This window comes from Hippocampus guttulatus, chromosome 18 (assembly GCF_054856545.1).
Source record: "Hippocampus guttulatus isolate MCC_2025c chromosome 18, RoL_Hgut_1.0, whole genome shotgun sequence".
Lineage (NCBI taxonomy): Eukaryota > Metazoa > Chordata > Actinopteri > Syngnathiformes > Syngnathidae > Hippocampus > Hippocampus guttulatus.
Window position 1 is genome coordinate 11,436,695 of NC_141278.1, and position 18,649 is coordinate 11,455,343.

Here is an 18,649-nt window from a genome sequence, read left to right on the forward strand (position 1 = left end):
CTGTCGTGGTGAAGAAGGAGCTGAGCCAAAGGGCGAAGCTCTCAATTTACCGGTCGATCTACGTTCCAACCCTCATCTATGGTCACGAGCTATGGGTCGTGACCGAAAGAACGAGATCCCGGATACAAGCGGCCGAAATGAGTTTTCTCCGCAGGGTGTCCGGGCTCTCCCTTAGAGATAAGGTGAGAAGCTCGGTCATCCGGGAGGGGCTCAGAGTCGAGCCGCTTCTCCTCCACATCGAGAGGAGCCAGATGAGGTGGCTTGGGCATCTGATTCGGATGCCTCCTGAACGCCTCCCTGGTGAGGTGTTCCGGGCATGTCCCACCGGGAGGAGACCCCGAGGAAGACCCAGGACACGCTGGAGTGACTATGTCACCCAGCTGGCCTGGGAACGCCTCGGGATCCCCCGGGGAGAGCTGGAAGAAGTAGCTAGGGAGAGGGAAGTCTGGGCTTCCCTGCTAAAGCTGTTGCCCCCGCGACCCGGCCCCGGATAAGCGGTAGAAGATGGATGGATGGATGGATGGATGGACACATTTGTTTTGGGTTTTTTTTTTTTTTTATATGGATGGCTCTGTCAACATTTTGGGTTGCCGACCACTGACACAGACTGAAGATGTTCCTGGCCTTTCAACTTTTCCTGCGTCGGAAAAAACCCCAACAGTTTTTATGAGTTCTTACTCCTGTTCCGGGTTTCCATAGCAACGACATTGATTTTCGAGAAAGCCACCAATCCAAAAACAACCTGAGCCTGAAGCTGGGCAGAGTTCCACAGCTGTGGAAAACTTCGTGCCTGGTGCCAGTGTCCAAGACCCGCCACCCGAAGGAGTTCAGCAGCTACAGCCCGGTGGCGCCGACATCTCACCGGATGAAGACGCTGGAGAGACTCGTCCTCGCCTACCTGCGACCGCTGGTGAGCTCATCACTGGACCCGCTGCAGTTTGCCTGCCAGCCCGGTATCGGCGTGGAGGACGCCATCATCTTCCTCCTCCACTTGGCGCTGTTACACCTGGAGAAGGCTGGCAGCACTGTGAGGATCACGTTCTTTGAATTCTCCAGTGCCTTCAACACCATCCAGCCCAACCTACTGGGGGACCACCACCTCATATCATGGATTATAAATTTATATATTGCATTCTGTACTTTGTACAGTTCTTTTTCATTTAGTGCGTGCAAATACAGTGAAACTCTTCAACTAAACCTACATAGGCAAAAATACCCCCTAGTGTGAACAAAATTTCATGCATGAAAGCCATTCCCATTTTTCTGCTCCCCCTACAACGAAAAGTTAAAGAGATTTAGGTCTCTTTACAACCACACTGGCTAAACCCCGGTGGCACGACAAAAGACGTCGTGGACGAGACTGCTGTTGTTTAGAAAAATATATACCGGTATATTTGGACAGAAAAAGGAAAAGAAGAGAAACATACAGATGACTGGAGAGAGAGCGTGTCCGTCCGACCTCGAGCGTCGTATCGTCTCAACTCCTGAGCTGTTGTTGTGCTAGGCTATATTAGCTGTTCTCATAGATCAAAGATCTTTGATCTGTAACGTCCTTTGCGTCAGCGCTGATTGGTTGAACGTGTGTGCGTGCTCGCGCTTGCGTGCACACACCAGAGAGCAGCGGACCATTGATCGCTGAGGCAAGCTTCACTCGAGTGGCGTCGCTACAAAGTCCCCGTGTTCCGTTTTACGAAATCTTTTCCCCTGCTCTTGCCTCGCAACGAGATTCACGACAACGAAAACAAGCCTTCCGTAAAAGTCTAATCCAACTTCAGCATGAAAAGACTGAAAGCGGGACAATATTGAGGTCAAAATGTTTGAATTGTCGAAATTTGAACACTTAGCTGTGTCGACAGCCCTTGAAGCTTATGTTAAACAGCTTTTCAGACTTGCAATTCTTTAAACGTGTTTGTACTTTTCTCTTTGCAAAAGTAATCTATTCAACATTTAAACAAAAATAGTAGCGAGCTCCCAGTCTTAGCAGTTCACTTGTCTTTTATTTAAGTTTAAGAAAAAAAAAAACAGTACAGAAAGTTCCCAGCATTTTGGCTGTGATGCAGCGCCAATATAACCCAGTTTTAAACGGATTTATTGGTTATCAGAATAAACACACACACACAAAAGAATCTAAAACTAACAGTGTTGAATTAATATTTGATTGGTTGTCAGAATTTTTAAAAAGCATATTAAAAAAAAAGCAGGTTCTAATAGGCTTCAGAGTGCCAAATATCGGCTCCACGGCCAAGCTGATAAATGGTCTACCGTAGAAAAAAAATAGATCCATCCATCTAGCCATCATCTGTACCTGTTATCCTCACAATTGTCACAGCTGAGGAGGAGCCTATTCCAGCTGACTTCGGCTCCGATTTCAGGTTGTTTTTCGATTGAGTTCTACAGGTTATTAAGATGGAAACATTTTGGAAATTCTTTTTACAACTGAAATGACATGCTTCGCCACCTTATTACATGGTGTAGTACAACAATCACCGCCATCGTACTTTACTTCCAGAGGTCGAAGCTAACAGTGGAATTCTTCTTACCAAGTAGAATTTGCGAACATGCGGATCAACCAAACATTGAAATACATTGCTTCAAATCACCAAGAAAAAAATGAAAAATATTCAAGTAGCCAACGTATGATCTTTAATGTGATGATAAAAAATGGCTACATTACAAAAGACCAAAATGGGAAATGGAAAGTGGGTCCAAATCAAAAAGTATACAAAAAAAATCGGATTAACACCTGAGCCAAATCATCATGGATATCTACAGTAACCCTTGTCTCTTGAGATCCTCGTACGTTTTTTTATTGACTACATTTCCACTCGAGTCCTCATACTCTTCCTGAAAAACACAAAAATCAGCCAATGAGAATTTTCAGCACTCTGGGGGGGGGGGGGGGGGGGGGGGGGTTGGAACGGCAAGGTCAATTTCTTTTTTTATGATATTGTGAACACATCTAGGACAAATTGAATACGTGACATGCTCTGGCTAAAGAGTTGGCATGTCGCAAAGGGTTGATGCGTGCGTATATCTATCGAGACACACACACACACACACACACACGTGACTGGAGGGTCATTTCTTTGTGCTCTAGTCATAGAGCACAAAGTGGAAGAAACTATTTTTGCTTCGCAAATGGAATTATCTTTATTCACTTTACTGTTTGAAGACAAATGGTTTTATTCTTTTAATCATAAATGCTTTACTTGTATCTTCGAATATAGAGAAAAGTTTGACAGTAGACCCTCCCTTCTCACTCTGCCCACCTTCCCTTTTGTTCCACTAAGCTTTGCAGCTCATGTTAAATGTCATTTTTAGTTTTGGGGGGGTTTTTCTCATGTCGCGAGCCACTGAAAAATGAATGGCGGGCGGCGAATGACCCGACCACGGGCTGGAGTTTGGACACACCTATAATACAGCATTTATTTTACCTCCTCATGAGGAGAGTGAAGGGAGAACCCCCAGGGACAAACAAGAACTGAGAGAGGCTGCAGTAAAGGCCTGGGAGGAAGGATCCTCATTTTAAAAGAATCAACAGAACAGTTTTGTAAAGTCCGTGGGTCGCAGGCTTGATTGCTGTTATTGCAAGCCAAATATTAAATGTTGAAGTTCATTGAAATAATGTCTGTTCCAATAGTTTTGCTCACTTGAAAAGTGATTGGTGACAACGATCGAGATATCAATAAAATGAAATCAAGGACGTACTCCTGAACTTTGGTCTCTTTATCTTGGCGCTGGTTGTTTTGAAGTGCTCTATGAATCAAGTTGAGTTGAGTTTTGATTCGAAAGCCAATTTTTTTTTTTGAAAAACAAAAACAAAGTAATTGACGTTGCCGTTATTTTTTTTTTTGGAGGGCTCGGGATTTCACAAAGTGTTTCCTTACCTCTGTGTCAGGCTGCCAACGCTCTAAAGCCTTTTGGGACTTCAGTTTTGCCCACACTAGTGTTGAGGGGGGGGAAATCAAGTTATTAGAACAAATTGACTGACAAAACCACTCCAAAAAGTTGCAGATGGGTTTGACATCTGCAAGTTCATCGACGCTGGCCTGACAGCACAAATTCTAGGAATAAATACACAGAAATCAACTTTTTTAAAAAACAATTAATATTCAATAGTTTGAGTCTTTTCCAATTCAATTGATCATCATTGATATTTCGATTGCGCTGGACTCCCCCGTGTGTCCTTTGCGTAAGGAATGGCTTGAACAAGATTTTTTTTTTTTGTAAAAATGTAAAAAAAAAAAAGTTGGATTTTATACTGAATAAAAAAAAATCTTAAATATCTTGTCTTTGTAGCATATTTAATTAATTAAATGTAGGTTGAGCATGATTCGCAAAGCATTGTATTCTGTTGAACGTAACGTAAATGGAATTGTGCCACCTGGCGTTGAAATGCTTGTCATTACAAGTCCAAATGAAAAGAATGCAATCATTCACATCGAACCTTAATTGCGTCCCAACCTTCAGCGGGCCGGATTAAAAAGATCAACGATCCAGCCCGCAATTTTGCAGACATCTGCTCTATATAAATAAAGCTGTATTGTATTGTATTGTATTGCATTCCCTTTAACGTAGCTCAATCTAGTGGATGCATAATGCAATCACGCCACTATTGTAGCTTTTATTTTTTTGGGCCTTATAATGCAGTGCGCCCTATATATGAAAACTGTTTTAAAATAGGCCATTCATTGAACGTGAACCTCATAATCCGAAGCGCCTTATCGTGCGGAAAATACATAGCCTAATGACGCTACAGTAAAATTTGCTGTGGAAAAGGTGAAGAACTGAATACAGACGACGCCCTGGTTGACTGTAAAGTGTACAAGAACAAGTAAATTTAAAAGTAACTTGGCGCTTGACCTTTCAGAACATTGTGAAAACCTGGCATTTAAACAAGGTTGTGAACCCCAGGTTATCCAAGACGGACGGGACTTACGAGAGACGGCATCCTCAATCTGTGTGACATTAGCAAAGTGGGCAGTGTTGGGGATTCCAAGACAGCGCATACCGTGGGCATGCCTCCATTCCTGACCAAAACAGAAAAAAAAAAACCATTGAAGAGGAACGGCCTTTCGGCAGTAAACAGACATTTTATACGAATTATGCATCTTAGTTAAAATATTCTAAACTTGGCAGCAGAATTAACCCTTTCAGGGACAGCGGTCACTACAGTGGACATCTGATCATGTTATCAGGTTACAAGGGGCATAAAAGTCTTACATTTGCAGAGCAGCTATGGACAACGTAAAGTCGGCTTTACATCCGGTGTCTGCATAGCATCGCCACCACAGCAGCACAAAAGCTACATTACTGTAAGCATTTATCATGAAAGGAGGGCGCATAGTCGGTACATGCGCTGAATATGAAGCAATTTGAAACGCAGTCGCAAAACAAGATTAAAAAAAAAAAAAGTACAGGAGTACAGCGCACTCGTGACAAAAGTCTGGCTGGAACCGTGTTACAGAGGATAGTAAGCAAATTTGAATCGCAAGTACCAAGCATCTTCCTGGCATCCCATCAGCTAAGAGGGACCTCTAACCAATGTGTCTACGCGTGGAGATCGATATGTGTCTATGCAGCGCCCTCGTCATTTGCCCCTCGGGCCATGAGGCGTTCCGATAGTTTGATATAAATGTGAATGGCCCAGAAAAAGTGTTGACCAGTCGGGCGATCGCTCACTACGCTGAGGTTTGCCTTGGACATGTTCGAAGGATTGTTAAAAGGTGACAAAAGCAAACGTCCTTGGATCAGTTCTTTACAAAACGCCAGGCAAAAACCTTGGAACGGATTTGGGCATTTATAAGGAAAACATGTCTCTACTTACAAAATTTTTTAGTTAAGAAATTTCCTCTAGAACATATTCATTTCATAAGTAGAGGTACCAGCAGCAACAGTGAATACAGGAGTTAGGAGAAGACAACTATTGTCCGTGAATAAACCATTCCATCCAATCTATCAGCACCGTTATTTAAGATTTGATTTGGCTGCCGCTGCTCAACCCGTATTGTTTTGTGTTTTTTGTTATTGTAAAGTGTCCTTGGGTGTCTTGAAAGGCGCTTATAAATAAAATGTATTATTATTATTATTATTATTATTCTTACTTTCGTGACTACGGTTGAAAACAAAAATCAGTCTATCCCCAAAATATTACCCATCTCTAACCAAAACAAAGCAATGATTGTAATCGTCAATGTAGAATATTTGACCCACCTCTTGCGTTGGATTATCATTGGATTATGCAGGTGGTCAAAACATTGTGATTGATCAGTGTATATTGTAATGGCAGGGTGTGGGCAGTTAGATTTTCAAGACATGCCCCACCAACTTCCTGCAACAAACTCTGAAGCTGGACATGAACCATTTGTCAACGGCGGCCAGTTAACAAATTTGGGAATGATGTGATGAAACCCATGAGCAGAATACCATTGAGAGCAACAACCACTGGAGAATGAATGTATGAATCTTTGCTTGAATAGAAAATACCGCAAAGTGTCGTTGAAAGGCTTTTGGTCCTCGGTAGGTGTAGTTTCCACAGATTTCACAGTTGTAGTTGATATTCAGGCCATGGAGTTTATAGAGCCAGTATGGAATTGGCTGAAAGGAAAGTGAAAGCAGAGTCAAACTCACCATCATAAACCAGACAATTTGCGACACGGGCTGTGAACAAAATATTTGGTTGAACCACCTTTTTACTGTAACATATTGAATGAGGAATTAAATACAAGGCACACATTTCTTTTACATTTCCGTAAAGGGAGAAACGAAGTATATCTGACAATATGAGAATATTCATTTGCCTGCAGTTTACTTTGATATAATTGGTAAATATTTAGAGAAGAGCTCCTTCATTCATTCCTAGTTTAAAAATGTGAATTAAGGGCTGTTAATTAATTTTTTTTTGCAATCTTACAAAGCTCTTGGACAGCTGCCGAAGATGAAAGAAGCTGAATTTAACAACAGCACCAATTTGCCAAGACAATTTAAAATCACTGTCCAATTTAAAACCCAAGTTTGAGACTGTTTGCTTTCAATGTGACATTAGGGGGCCCAGGTCAACACGGTGGGATGTACGAGGGCCACTTGGACCAAACACCATAACTTCTGTGAACACATCCTTTTTGCTCAGTGGGACATAGATCTGACTGTCATCTGCATTACAGTGGATGGAAACACTATGTTTTCTTAGGATGGAACCTAAGGGCAGCAAATACAGTGAAAACAGCAAGGCCCCAAAATAGAACCTTGTGGAACACCATCTGTCAGAGGGGCAAAGCGGGACTCAGAGCAACACAAAAACTCCTGTCAGCCAAATCGGATCTCAACCCCTCTAGAGCAATACCACTAATGCCCACCTGGTGCTGCAAACGAGCCACCAGAATACTGTGGTCCACTGTATCGAATGCTGCAGTTAAAGCCAAAAAACCAAGACACACAGTCTCCAGTGTCATTTGTTTGGAGGATATCATTAGAAAGTCGTAACAGGGCTCACTCTGTGCTTTGCATGATTGTGAAACCAGACAGCTTTCTTTTAACACCCATTTTTGCATCGCTTTTATACCTTGCCATCCCAACCCAGTGGCAAATTTTTGGGGTTGTAGATTATTTCGTTGTCTTCGTCTTCGCTTTCACTCTCACTGAGCTGTTCCTCCTCCTCTTCCTCACGTTCTTCTCCAGTCCTAGCTTGCTTCCTCTGGACATTCTCATGAGTAAGTTGCCTCTGCTCCTACAAAAGTAAATCAACACAAACTTGTTGTCTGCTACTGTAGTTATCACAAAGTTGGGTAAATCAATCTCTTAAGAATTATTTGACAACATTATAATACTTACACCAAGGACTTCAACATATTCATAGAGTTGAGCCTCCAGAAAGCCAATTTCCTTGTTTCGCTCGGTGTCTCTGGGGGTACAGTGAATGGAAAACATAAATGTCACCATAATCACAGAAATGTCACCATCATCAGCCACATACAGATTAGATTACATTAGAATTACATTTAAATTGATTTTCTAAAAAAAAAAATAATAATAATAAATTACATTGTCAAACTCAAGCACACTTATTTGATTAAAACACATTTTCAACAATTGTTATATGGCATTATCAAGTATCCATACTTGATATCTGCAAGAACTGTATTTGAACATGTACTCTGAAAAAAAAAATGTTTTTGGTGCATTCATAATAGATTGTTTACAAACACATACTTCTTGGGTCCTTTGGCTTTGGGATTCTTGGCAAACAGCGAAGGGTCCAGCAATTCCAAAGATTTGCCTTTGGTGCTAAAGAGTCGCTGCGCTCTCTCTTCGAGAGTCCTGTCAAACAAAACCAGAAACAAAGACCGAATAAATAAATGTCCAGTGTTTGATAAACAGTTTGAAAGAAGGGGAAAGCGAGCTGGCGCGCTAGTCAAGGTACGTCAGCGTGGATTTCGAAACCCCGCTCCCATCGATCCATCTTGCTAATCTACGTTCTCTGCCGAATAAAATGGATGAACTTCTGATTCTGAAATGCAGGTACGTAACAACAAAGTATAGATGGGTACATCTGTTGTAGCCCGATCCATTTTCTTCCACTCATCAAGGATGGTGTTGCTTTAGCAGGGAAGCCTAAACTTCCCTCACCCCAGCCACTCAACTAGCTCTTCCCAGGGGTCCCAATGCGTTCCCAGACCATCCGGGAGACATAGTCTCTCCAATGTGTCTTCTGTCATCCCTGGGACTTCCCCCGAGTGGAGACACCTTACCAGGCAGACATCCAGGAGGCAATTAAACCAGATGCCCAAGCCACCTCACCTGGCTCCCCTTGAGGCAAAGAAACAGCGGCTCGACTGAGTCCCTCCCAGATGACTGTGCCTCTTCACTCATTCACTCCCAAAGACGTTTTTAAACGTCTTTTCAGACTTGGTCCAGAATTGGTTGGCACTGAATGAGTTTTAAGCTAGCTCAAAGGGAGACCGCAGACACACTGCTGCCGAAACTCATTTTGGCCGCTTGTATACGGGAAATGTGTTCTTTCGGTCATGACCCACACCTTGTGACCATAGGCGAAGGGCGGAACGTAATTTTGAAATTGGTGACGGTATTACCATACACACCGGTGTAATGAGGAGACGGTGATGCAGCGACAAAATTTGAACATCGCCCAACCCTCCCAAACATGCATGTTTTTTGGAATGTGGGAGAATACCGGAGTACCCGGCGAAAACCCACGCAGACATCAGGAGACATGCAAACTCCAGCCAGTCAGGCCGTAGCTTGGATTCAAACCGTTGACTTCTGCACTGCGAGGCAGATGTGCAAACCAGTCATCAACCTCATCTTAGCGGGCTTGAATGCATTTATTTATTAAAATATATACTTCCACTTATCCGAGGCAGCAGCTTAAGCAGAGAAGCACAGACATCCCTCTCTCCAGCCACTGCGTCCAGCTCATCCTGGTGGGTCCTGAGAAGTTCCTAAGCCGTTTGGGAGGCAGTTTATCCAGCGTTTGCTGGGTCCTCCTCGGGGCCTCCCCCCCAGTGTGACATGCCCAAAACACTTCACCAGGGAGGCATCCAGGTGGCATACAAACAAGACACCTCAACCGGCTCCAATCAATGCCGAGGACCAACGGCTCGACTCCGATGTACAGTATAATAGGTGGTATAAAGTTTTGGGTCAGTGTGGGGAAGAGAAAAAGATGAGCGGCAAATACCCATATCCACAGCAATGCTGTTATATCAAAATGCATCATTTACTCTCACTTGAGAAAATAAAAAAGTAATACCATCCTGGTAGCATGTCTGCGTGATCATACATTAATAGCGGCGCCAACCACACTTTACCTCGCGTCACAAAAAGAGTTGTGGCGACCAGAAAAATGGGGGGGAGAGTAACTTGCATTGAAACGTTCATGACTCTAGGAAAAATTTCCCCTTGAAATGAATGAAAATGTAATTGATCCGTTCCAGCCCTCAAATTGGATATTTACTTTTTTCAACCAATGCGGTTAAAAATAAATATAATACGATATAGAAACAAGTGAAAACAGACAATATAATAAAGAAATAAAACATGTCTATTTATTGGTAATTAGAGTTACCAGAGGAGGTGAAAAGTGGAATTAGCGTATGTCTGTTTCTTTTCAAATTCAATAGTTGACGATTTGGCAGCTTCACTTTTCTTCAGGACCATTTGGATTGTTTAGCGCTTTATTTAGATTTTGGGAAAAGTTCAACATGTTTGTAAATACGGAACCGGCTTCCGCATTCAATCAACGTGACCACTTCCGGCGTCTGATTTGGTGTATGTATTGTATGTAGGCTGAATGACTAACTTGAATTGTACAGGAAAAAATTGCATTCGTAACTCCAGATTCCACTGTATTTTGGATTTTATGCATAATTTGTGATCAGTGGTATCTCTTTTTTGGCCGATCGAGCAAATACAGCTGCTCCTTGTAGACCTAACTGAGATACTGTGTTACGTGTCAGAGGCAAACTCACCCTCCACATTTAAGTCCCAATGCCAGAAGAGCAGACTTTAATCTGTCCAGACCTAGGGAAGCTAACTCCTGTGTGACAGAAATAAGAATTACATACGGACACAACATGATATATGTCATGTCTTTGTATTTTATTTTTTTTATTTTTTACCTCCCAGGACGAAAAAGCTGAGAGGTCCAGGTGAGCTCCAGCATGTGTCAAAGCACTACTTGTCTCTTTCTATCATCAAAAAAAAAAAAGACTATTAAGATAATCATGGCTGGTCAGATTCAATATGCAACCTAATTTAAACCAATTAGGAAGACACCTACAGGCCAGCCTGGAAAAGTGCCGCTCTCCCACTTCTTCTCAAAGTCTAGCAGCACTTTGTCATACAGGTCATTCTGGTCAAGGAGAGGTTTGACCCGGTCTGTGTAGTCCTGCAGATACTCGAGCAACATTTCCAAATACCTGCATGGAGATATAAAAACATGGTCCACATTTGCATGTTGCATTTGTAAGAAAAGGGGTCCTTCAGTGGAGGTCAGCTATAGGCTCATTTCACACATGCATCATTTTAAGTACGGAATTTATTTAAAATATAATTTCAGTATGATATTCACTTAGGGCTGGGAGATATATCGTGACATACTTTTCAGTCATGAGTAGTTCATACTGCAATCGGTTCAGGGTGTCCTCCGCCTACTGCCCGAAGACAGCTGGGATAGGCTCCAGCACCCCCACCCCCGCGACCCTTGTGAGGGTAAAGCTGATCGGAAAATGGATGAATGGATCGATATTGGAAATAAGTACCCGGAGAAAATATAGGGTTTTACATATAGGGTGCACCGCATTATAAGGCGCACAGAAGAGAAGCAACAATAGTGACTGCAGTTACGTTATGCATCCACGAGATCAGGGGTGGCCAACCCGTGGCTCTCGAGCGACATGCGGCTCTTTGGCTGTTTCAATGCGGCTCCCGGGCTTTCACACGACAATTGTTGAAAACGCCTCGGCGATGGCGCTGCCATTCGAACAACGGTGCTTAATACACAGAAGGTACTACGTCAGCCTATCATCAATCCTGCTACTTGATTGACATAGAGGACAACCAATCTGATGACTGAATCACCGCTTGCGCAGACAACGGCGCTGAGTGCTAAGCTAGTCAGCGAATTACCTCTGTTTTTAAGGCAGGGGTGTCCAAGACGTCGATAGCAATCGACCAAGAGCCAGCAGACTGGTCTGAAGTCGGTGGGAGGAGGAAATGGAGGAGGGGGGGGGGGGGGGGGGGGGGGGGATTTGTGTGTTTGTGTCTTTATGTAGGAGACTGGACTGTCTCAAAATTGTTTGTGATTTAGTCCTTCATTGTGTGTTCACAACCCCCCCTCCCCATATAATTTATTTTGTGATTTCCTATCTTAATTTTCTGTTCTGGGGGATTATTTTCAATTTCCTTCGTGTCATTAAAATTCTCGTTAATTTACGTTTTTCGGAGGCGGTCCTTGAATGTCTCTCGAGTAAAAACGTCAGAAGAGAAGGCACGGAAACGGAGAAGGACGTGTCTGTATTGATTGAGACTGAAAAGCATAAATAAAGTACTGTATCCGTTTAAAAACCACTACCACAGCTCTCCTTTTTCGAAGGTGCAACATTTAGGTTTCATTTATGTTCGGCCGCTCCGGCTGTTGCTCGTTGTGGCGTGCATTCATATGTGCGCAAGCGCATCGTCGTGTGTGGGTGTGTGTGTTCATATGCTTGCACGTGCGCGATCTTTGGGCAAAAAAGTGTGTGTGTGGCTCTTTGCAGTAACACAGTAAAAAAATTGGCACTTAGTCTCTGACTTGTTGGCCACCCCTGCACTAGATAGAGCTACGCTAAAGGTAATACAATACAGCTTTATTTGTATATCACTTTCACAACGGGCGGCAGCTGTAACAAAGCGCTTTAAAGAACATTTAAAATACCACGTCGAAGAAATCAGAACATTGATCCATATATAAGGCGCAGCATATTATAAGGCGCAATTTTGGGTTTGTAAGAAAATTGAATGCTTTTAGGTGCGATTTATAGTGCGGAAAATACGGTAATGATTAAATACACTCCTTTCTAAACAATGTGCCTTGTATGGCGGGGAGATATGGGTGAAAAAATGTTCACTACATAAGTGCTTTGGTCAATATTGCTAATTGTTATTTTTAACCTATTTAAAAAAAGAAGAAGAAAAAAACTCAATATTTTTTTGTATGTATCGTAATAAAGTGTAATGTGCAGCTTCTCCTCCACTAGTGCATTGTAAACGCTTCTTTGTATTCAACACTACCCCAAAGCAATATTGTTGCTGCACTTACGTTACTCTCTTGTATTGCCAGTATTACAGTTGACCAACCGTCTTTGGAATACTTTATATTTTTTGCGGACTCGATATTGCCCTAGTCCATTCATATTTTACTTGCATGATTTGGACAAAGCTAACACCGGCGCTAGCATGTCAAAGACAAGGAACTCCTTTTACTTGCACAACACATCTGAATCCGGAGCTGTTTTAATCAGGTTAGGATGCCTTATATCGTTTTATGGGAAGAATTGTACCAAGTCTACCGGTCATTTATTTGAACGAATTTCACTCCAGGTGAGTATGCCGCACGCACGCGTTGTCGGTTTAGCTGCTGCACCTTTGTTGGTTTGGATGCTGCTTCGTTGGTTAAGCGGCTTCTTCTTTGTTGGAATAACAGCTTCAACGTGTTTTGGAGTTTGCTTCCTGATTTTATTCGACTGACCATTTTACCCAAGGTACTTTCAATTGATATTGATCACGTGTCAATCCTAATATATATTGATGTTGAATCATTGCCCATCCCCGATACTCACTTTTTGTATTCTGCATTCTTTCTGTCTTTGGGGATGTCAAACAGCTGGTCAAACGATGACAGGTAAGTGATGTACTCAATTTTCTGTTGAAGGAGGTATACTGGTGAATAACGAGCACGACTTTACTTAGTTGTGTAAAATGAATGATGCAAAATAGAAAACAACCTCAGCTGCCTTCAAGTTGATATACTTCAGGTAGCAGTCATGAAGGTCAAGGTAGCGGCCATATCCTTCTTCATCCGTGAATTCCACGAGGTCTGCAGCAGTTTGTTTGTTTAGGTCCATACACAAAATAATGACACGAAATAATGACCCGATTTCCCAAATTGAAGCGCAAGATCAGAGAGAGAGAATTATCACACTATAGATGGCAAGACTTACTCTGAGCCTCATCACTAGGGTTGTCTCTGGCTCTCATGAGCTCTTCGAACTCTGCAGACATTGGAATGGAAATCTACACGGATACAAACATTACATAGCATTAAAAAATAAAAAAGCTTCAAATGTAACCTAAATTGACAGGCTACAATAATGGATCACTTACTTCATTTGGGTGCTTCCTGTGAAACTCCTTTATCTGTTTAAGTCGGCTGTAGAACTCTACAAATTCATTGGGCCCCGAGATGGCAACAAGCTCATCCCTCCTCATTCTGCCAGTGATATAGAGAGCATGATTATCGAACTCAACACTTCAAAAAAGAAGATGGAGTCATGTCAGTCTGTCCTTGTGGAAGCCCGTCTGAGATGCACGTAATGTTAAGTCGTATCGGCACAAATTTTTCAAAAATAAATATCGAACTCTGGATATGTACTTTGCCGTGCTAGCATCACCCAGTGTTCCGTGTTGAACTGTAAATACTGTTCCATCTTGTTGTAAAACACAATATGTCTTTGGCCGGTTGGGTCTCCAACTATCAAGGTATCTTAAAACGCAGAAATGGATGCATTTTGTGAGTTGATAACTTCAATCACTTGTGTCATGCAACAGGCAGCGGATGCTTGCGATTTCATATTTGTTGTCTCATTTGTAATTCACTCAACTTTTGTGTTTGAATGGATAGGATGACAAAGATTGACAACTCTTGCAATCGGCGAGACACAAGCTTCATTCAAATACAGTCCGACATTTCAAAGTCGAAATTAAAAAAGTCCCCGAATACGCCAAAGGCGCGCCAACTTGGCGTCTTGGGCCAGAGTACGCGCACAAAGCGGAAGCCCATCTGTGACACGTGCCATGCTAAATCATTCCTGTATAAATTCAATATAAGTCCTGGATAGGGCTGTAAGATATGTACAAAATGTAATACCGCCATATTGTTGCAAGATATCCCGATAAGGAAACGATAACGATATTACTTTGAGTTCAGTGAAAAAAAAAAAAAAAAAAGTAAATATCAATCCAAATGAATGTGAGTTTGTTTTGTATTAGAATTGACTGACAGCCATCAATATTATCAAAGTCAGCAACCATCCAACCATTTTCTATTCCGCTGTCAGAGATGTTCACTCGGACAGTTGAGCAGAGGCTCGACGCAGGAACAGATCGGCTTTCACTGCCGGCAGCAGGCGCCGTTTTCTATGAAGCCACTCTGCGTGCGCTTCTCAACTGACACCCGACCTCTGCAGCCTCTGCCGGCTTTTTATTGATCATGTATGCAAATTACAAGTGATAGATCAGAAAAAGAACTCCCTTCTTCATTTACATACCACGCCCCCTAGGGCCAATTTAGAGTGTTCCATTAACCTGCCACGCATGTTTTTAGAATGCGGGAGGAGACCAGAGTACCCAGAGAAAACCCACACAGGCACGAGGAGAACATGCAAACCCCACACAGCGGAGTTAGGATAAGCGGTTAAGAATGTAGATGGATGTGTTGTGTGGCTTGCGGGGGAAAAAAATGGTGCGCTCTCATCCTCGCACATGACAATGGTTGTGTACGTGTTGATGCATGACATGGCGATGTGATGTGTGGACTCCCGCCATATGAACGATGCCAGCCTGGGTCGTGTTTTGGGGCTCCCCATACAATAGATCGCATTGCATGATTTTGTATTAAGCCGCAAAAAGATGATGGCTAACAAGGAGAAGACGCATGTTGCCACAGAAACAGCACCCGACCGATTAATCATGCGTAAAGGATATATTGAAAGGTGAGGCGCTGGGTACTTCAACATTTTTACAACAAGCTCTGCTTATTTTACACACTGCTCATTTTGAAATTATAAATATGTTCATGTAATGTTCTAAAACACTTTTTTTGTGTACCGTCCGGTTTTACTTCACACCGAATACTGATGTAGATTTCTTGTGTGTGTGCTATCTATCATTCATGTTATATTCATAAAGGATATAAAGGATATTTTATCTTATTCAGCTGGTACATATTAAGCTGAAAGGGAATATATTTGATGTTGCATTGTAGCGCATTTTGAAATGTTTTTGATTAAAATCTGTGAAGGTTCGTGGTTACAGGGCCATCTCAGAGTTTGTAATTAGTGACAGACCGATATGCTTTTATTTCAAATCGCCAATACGAATTATTAGCAGTAAAACAGGGCGCTAACTGATATATGAGGCCCATATTCATTTGCAAAAATATAAAAATAAATAAAAAAAGAATGAGAATTGTGTCAACATTTTGAAAAAGGAGAAATCCCTACGCTTGACTTTGTTTTAATGACTTTTACCTTTTTTTCTTTTTTTTTTTTTAAACACGGCTTTTGTGATTTCCAACATGTTGAAGATATTTTCGGCGACGCAGCAACCAGCCACAGTAATGAACGTCTCATCAACACGGTTGTGTTTTGTCCCCGTTGCTTTTTGTGAGTGTTCCGTCATTCTTGTGCGTCTCATATGCAGTTGCCATCTCAGCCACACTGGCTCTCCATGAGAGCAGGGGAAGAAAAAATTAAATTACAGCTCGAAACGGTTCGAAGACAAGACTTTCACTTTCAGTGCTTTGTCGTCAACTTTTTGACCATTTACAACAGCACTGTGTATATCGCCGTGATTGTTTCAAAGTGCTCTATAAATACAGCCGAGTTGAGCTTTTCATGACACGTGGCTTTCACACAGACACGAACACGCTGCCATTCACTAATTTCTTACTTGCAACACTATTTCCCTATAAATATTATCAGCAACTTTATTCCAAGTGGTTAAATTTCTCTCTGTAGCCATGCGATTGACGTAGCAAATTAGCTCTGCATTGTGATAATGGGAGAGCCTCAAAGCAAAGTACCTTACTGTTGCGAGCAGAAGTGTCCCTTGGGTTTATATGCTGTCACTTTTTTTTTTTTATATATACCTGTACATGGAGTACAGTACTGTATATGTTGCTCTATGTGACTCGATGTTGTTTTGCAGCTTCTCACGGACTGTTTGCCGACTTTTAATTTTTATTTTTTTTAACCTGTATATGTTAATTGGTCGCTACTTCGCGGATTTTCGTTTATCGCGGGTGGTTTTGGTCCCCATTAACCGCGATAAGTGAGGGATTACTGTATATTAATTCCATCCAACAATAAAGTTACATTTTTTTGTAATGCGTGAAAATAACATTTTTAGCCAGTGAGTGTTTGTGGTGTGTTGGCAGAAAAAAAGATAATGTTGTGCCTGATATGCAAATCACTCTCTCTTTGATTAAAGTAGTCATGTTTCTTCAAACTGGGAAACAAGTACTCACCCATCTTTGTCTTCGTAAGAGTCTCTGAGATTGGCACTCACTTCCATATACCGCTACAAAAAAGAAATGACAGTCAGTGCAAATCCGACAATAAATGATGACAGGATTAGCAAATGGTAAAGGTGTAAAGCTCGTGGTCATTTCAGTGAACTATGAAGTGTACACACGACAGGCAATAGTGCACTGCTGAGAAATATCAGCAGACATATATAGGGGCAGTAGAGTTGTGTTTTATAACAATATACAGATGATCGAGGTATTTTTTTCTGACTCGAATACCCGCTTATTTCGGTGATGTTTTATTCTTTGGTGTCACAAGTTTGAATCCTGCGCTGTACCTTTTTATGTTTACAATTTCTTGCAGCCAGTTGGGAGTTGTAAATGAGCCGTTCTGTATCATATATTTACTGAAATATTAACTAGTTAAGCAAATGAACAACTTTGCTGTAGCTCGTGAAATAAAAAGAATCAGCAAAATTATTTGGGCCCGACAAAATAAACGGATATGGTTACGGACAATTTGACTTAAAAAAATAGGTTGGAGGTGTAATGAAGAAAAGTTCAAGAGTGTAACCTCCCAGCTGGCACACCAACCGGTGTACGTGTAGTTCTCACGCGAGTTGCGGCTAAATTACGCTTGTTGCGAGTTGCCGACAAAGGCAAAATAACCACCGCGAATGAATACATTTTAAGAAACTTACGTCCAACATGGATCTTGTCCTGTGATCCGAATTGATCTGCTCTCGCAACTGTTGACACAATACATTAGCATTAAAGTAAACAACTATATTATTCAATTGAACATCTTTGTTAGCTATAGAGTAATGCTAATTCTAGCGTAACACTCACCGTCGACTTTTTATGTAACACCTCTTTGGTTTTAGCATCCATTAGCCTCTCCTTTTCTTCGTGAGAGCGACGTTGCTGCTCTAAAATTGTCTCCATGTTTCATAGAGTAGAGTAATACGAAACAAATCCAGGGAAATAGCAGAATAAAAATAGCCCACAAAGCAAAGTACTTAAATCAAACGCGGTTTTCGAAGACACACGCGTTCGTGTCTGGGTTGAATGGAGGTTGGCAACCACTGCTTTCAGATGCATTATCGCCATCTATCGGACTGGCGTGGGTATCAGGAGAGAGGTTGCAATTGCCAGTCGAGATTATGATCCATCCTTTATAGGCGTAATTTACGGAAGGAAAACTTGGGCACCTTTCCCCTGCACTTTTTCAGATGGCATTTTATTTGGATCCTGCATTTTTTACCCCCCCCCCCCCCCCCTCCAAAAAACGTCTTGACGTCACCCACTCCAAACACGTCTTCACACGCGCTATATCAAGTCCTGTCCTGGAAGCGCACGACATCTGCCCGCCACCAAGCCAAATGAATAAACGTTATGAAATACCTCCTGGCATTCTTTGGTTGAGCGTAGAGGAGTGAACCTTTCGGCGCATCGCCGGCCGCGTTGTACGTGTCTCGTCTACTCGGCGCCGACACTGATGGATGTGCCCTGTGACCGACTGGCGACCAGTTCAGGGTGTAGCCTGCAAAGTCAACTGGGAGAGGCTCCCGGGCCACTATTCAATCCTGTTTTTTGTGTATTTATTCATTACATGTTTAAAATAAA

At 42.1% G+C, this 18,649-nt stretch overlaps 1 protein-coding gene across 1 annotated transcript; it reads right to left on the reverse strand.

Annotated features, from left to right (window-relative positions):
- Positions 1-1,977: 1,977 nt before the first annotated feature.
- sf3a3 (splicing factor 3a, subunit 3) lies at positions 1,978-18,115 on the reverse strand. The gene is made up of 17 exons (XM_086136888.1): positions 17,873-18,115; positions 17,725-17,772; positions 17,024-17,076; positions 13,882-13,987; positions 13,719-13,791; positions 13,503-13,594; positions 13,338-13,420; positions 10,799-10,937; positions 10,638-10,706; positions 10,488-10,555; positions 8,209-8,316; positions 7,831-7,900; positions 7,562-7,726; positions 6,487-6,597; positions 4,940-5,030; positions 3,888-3,943; positions 1,978-2,844 (listed from the first exon to the last, which is right to left on the reverse strand). Exons 1-17 carry the CDS (start codon positions 17,966-17,968, stop codon positions 2,767-2,769), a joined length of 1,506 nt encoding a protein of 501 aa, XP_085993014.1. The 5' UTR covers positions 17,969-18,115; the 3' UTR covers positions 1,978-2,766.
- Positions 18,116-18,649: the final 534 nt, after the last annotated feature.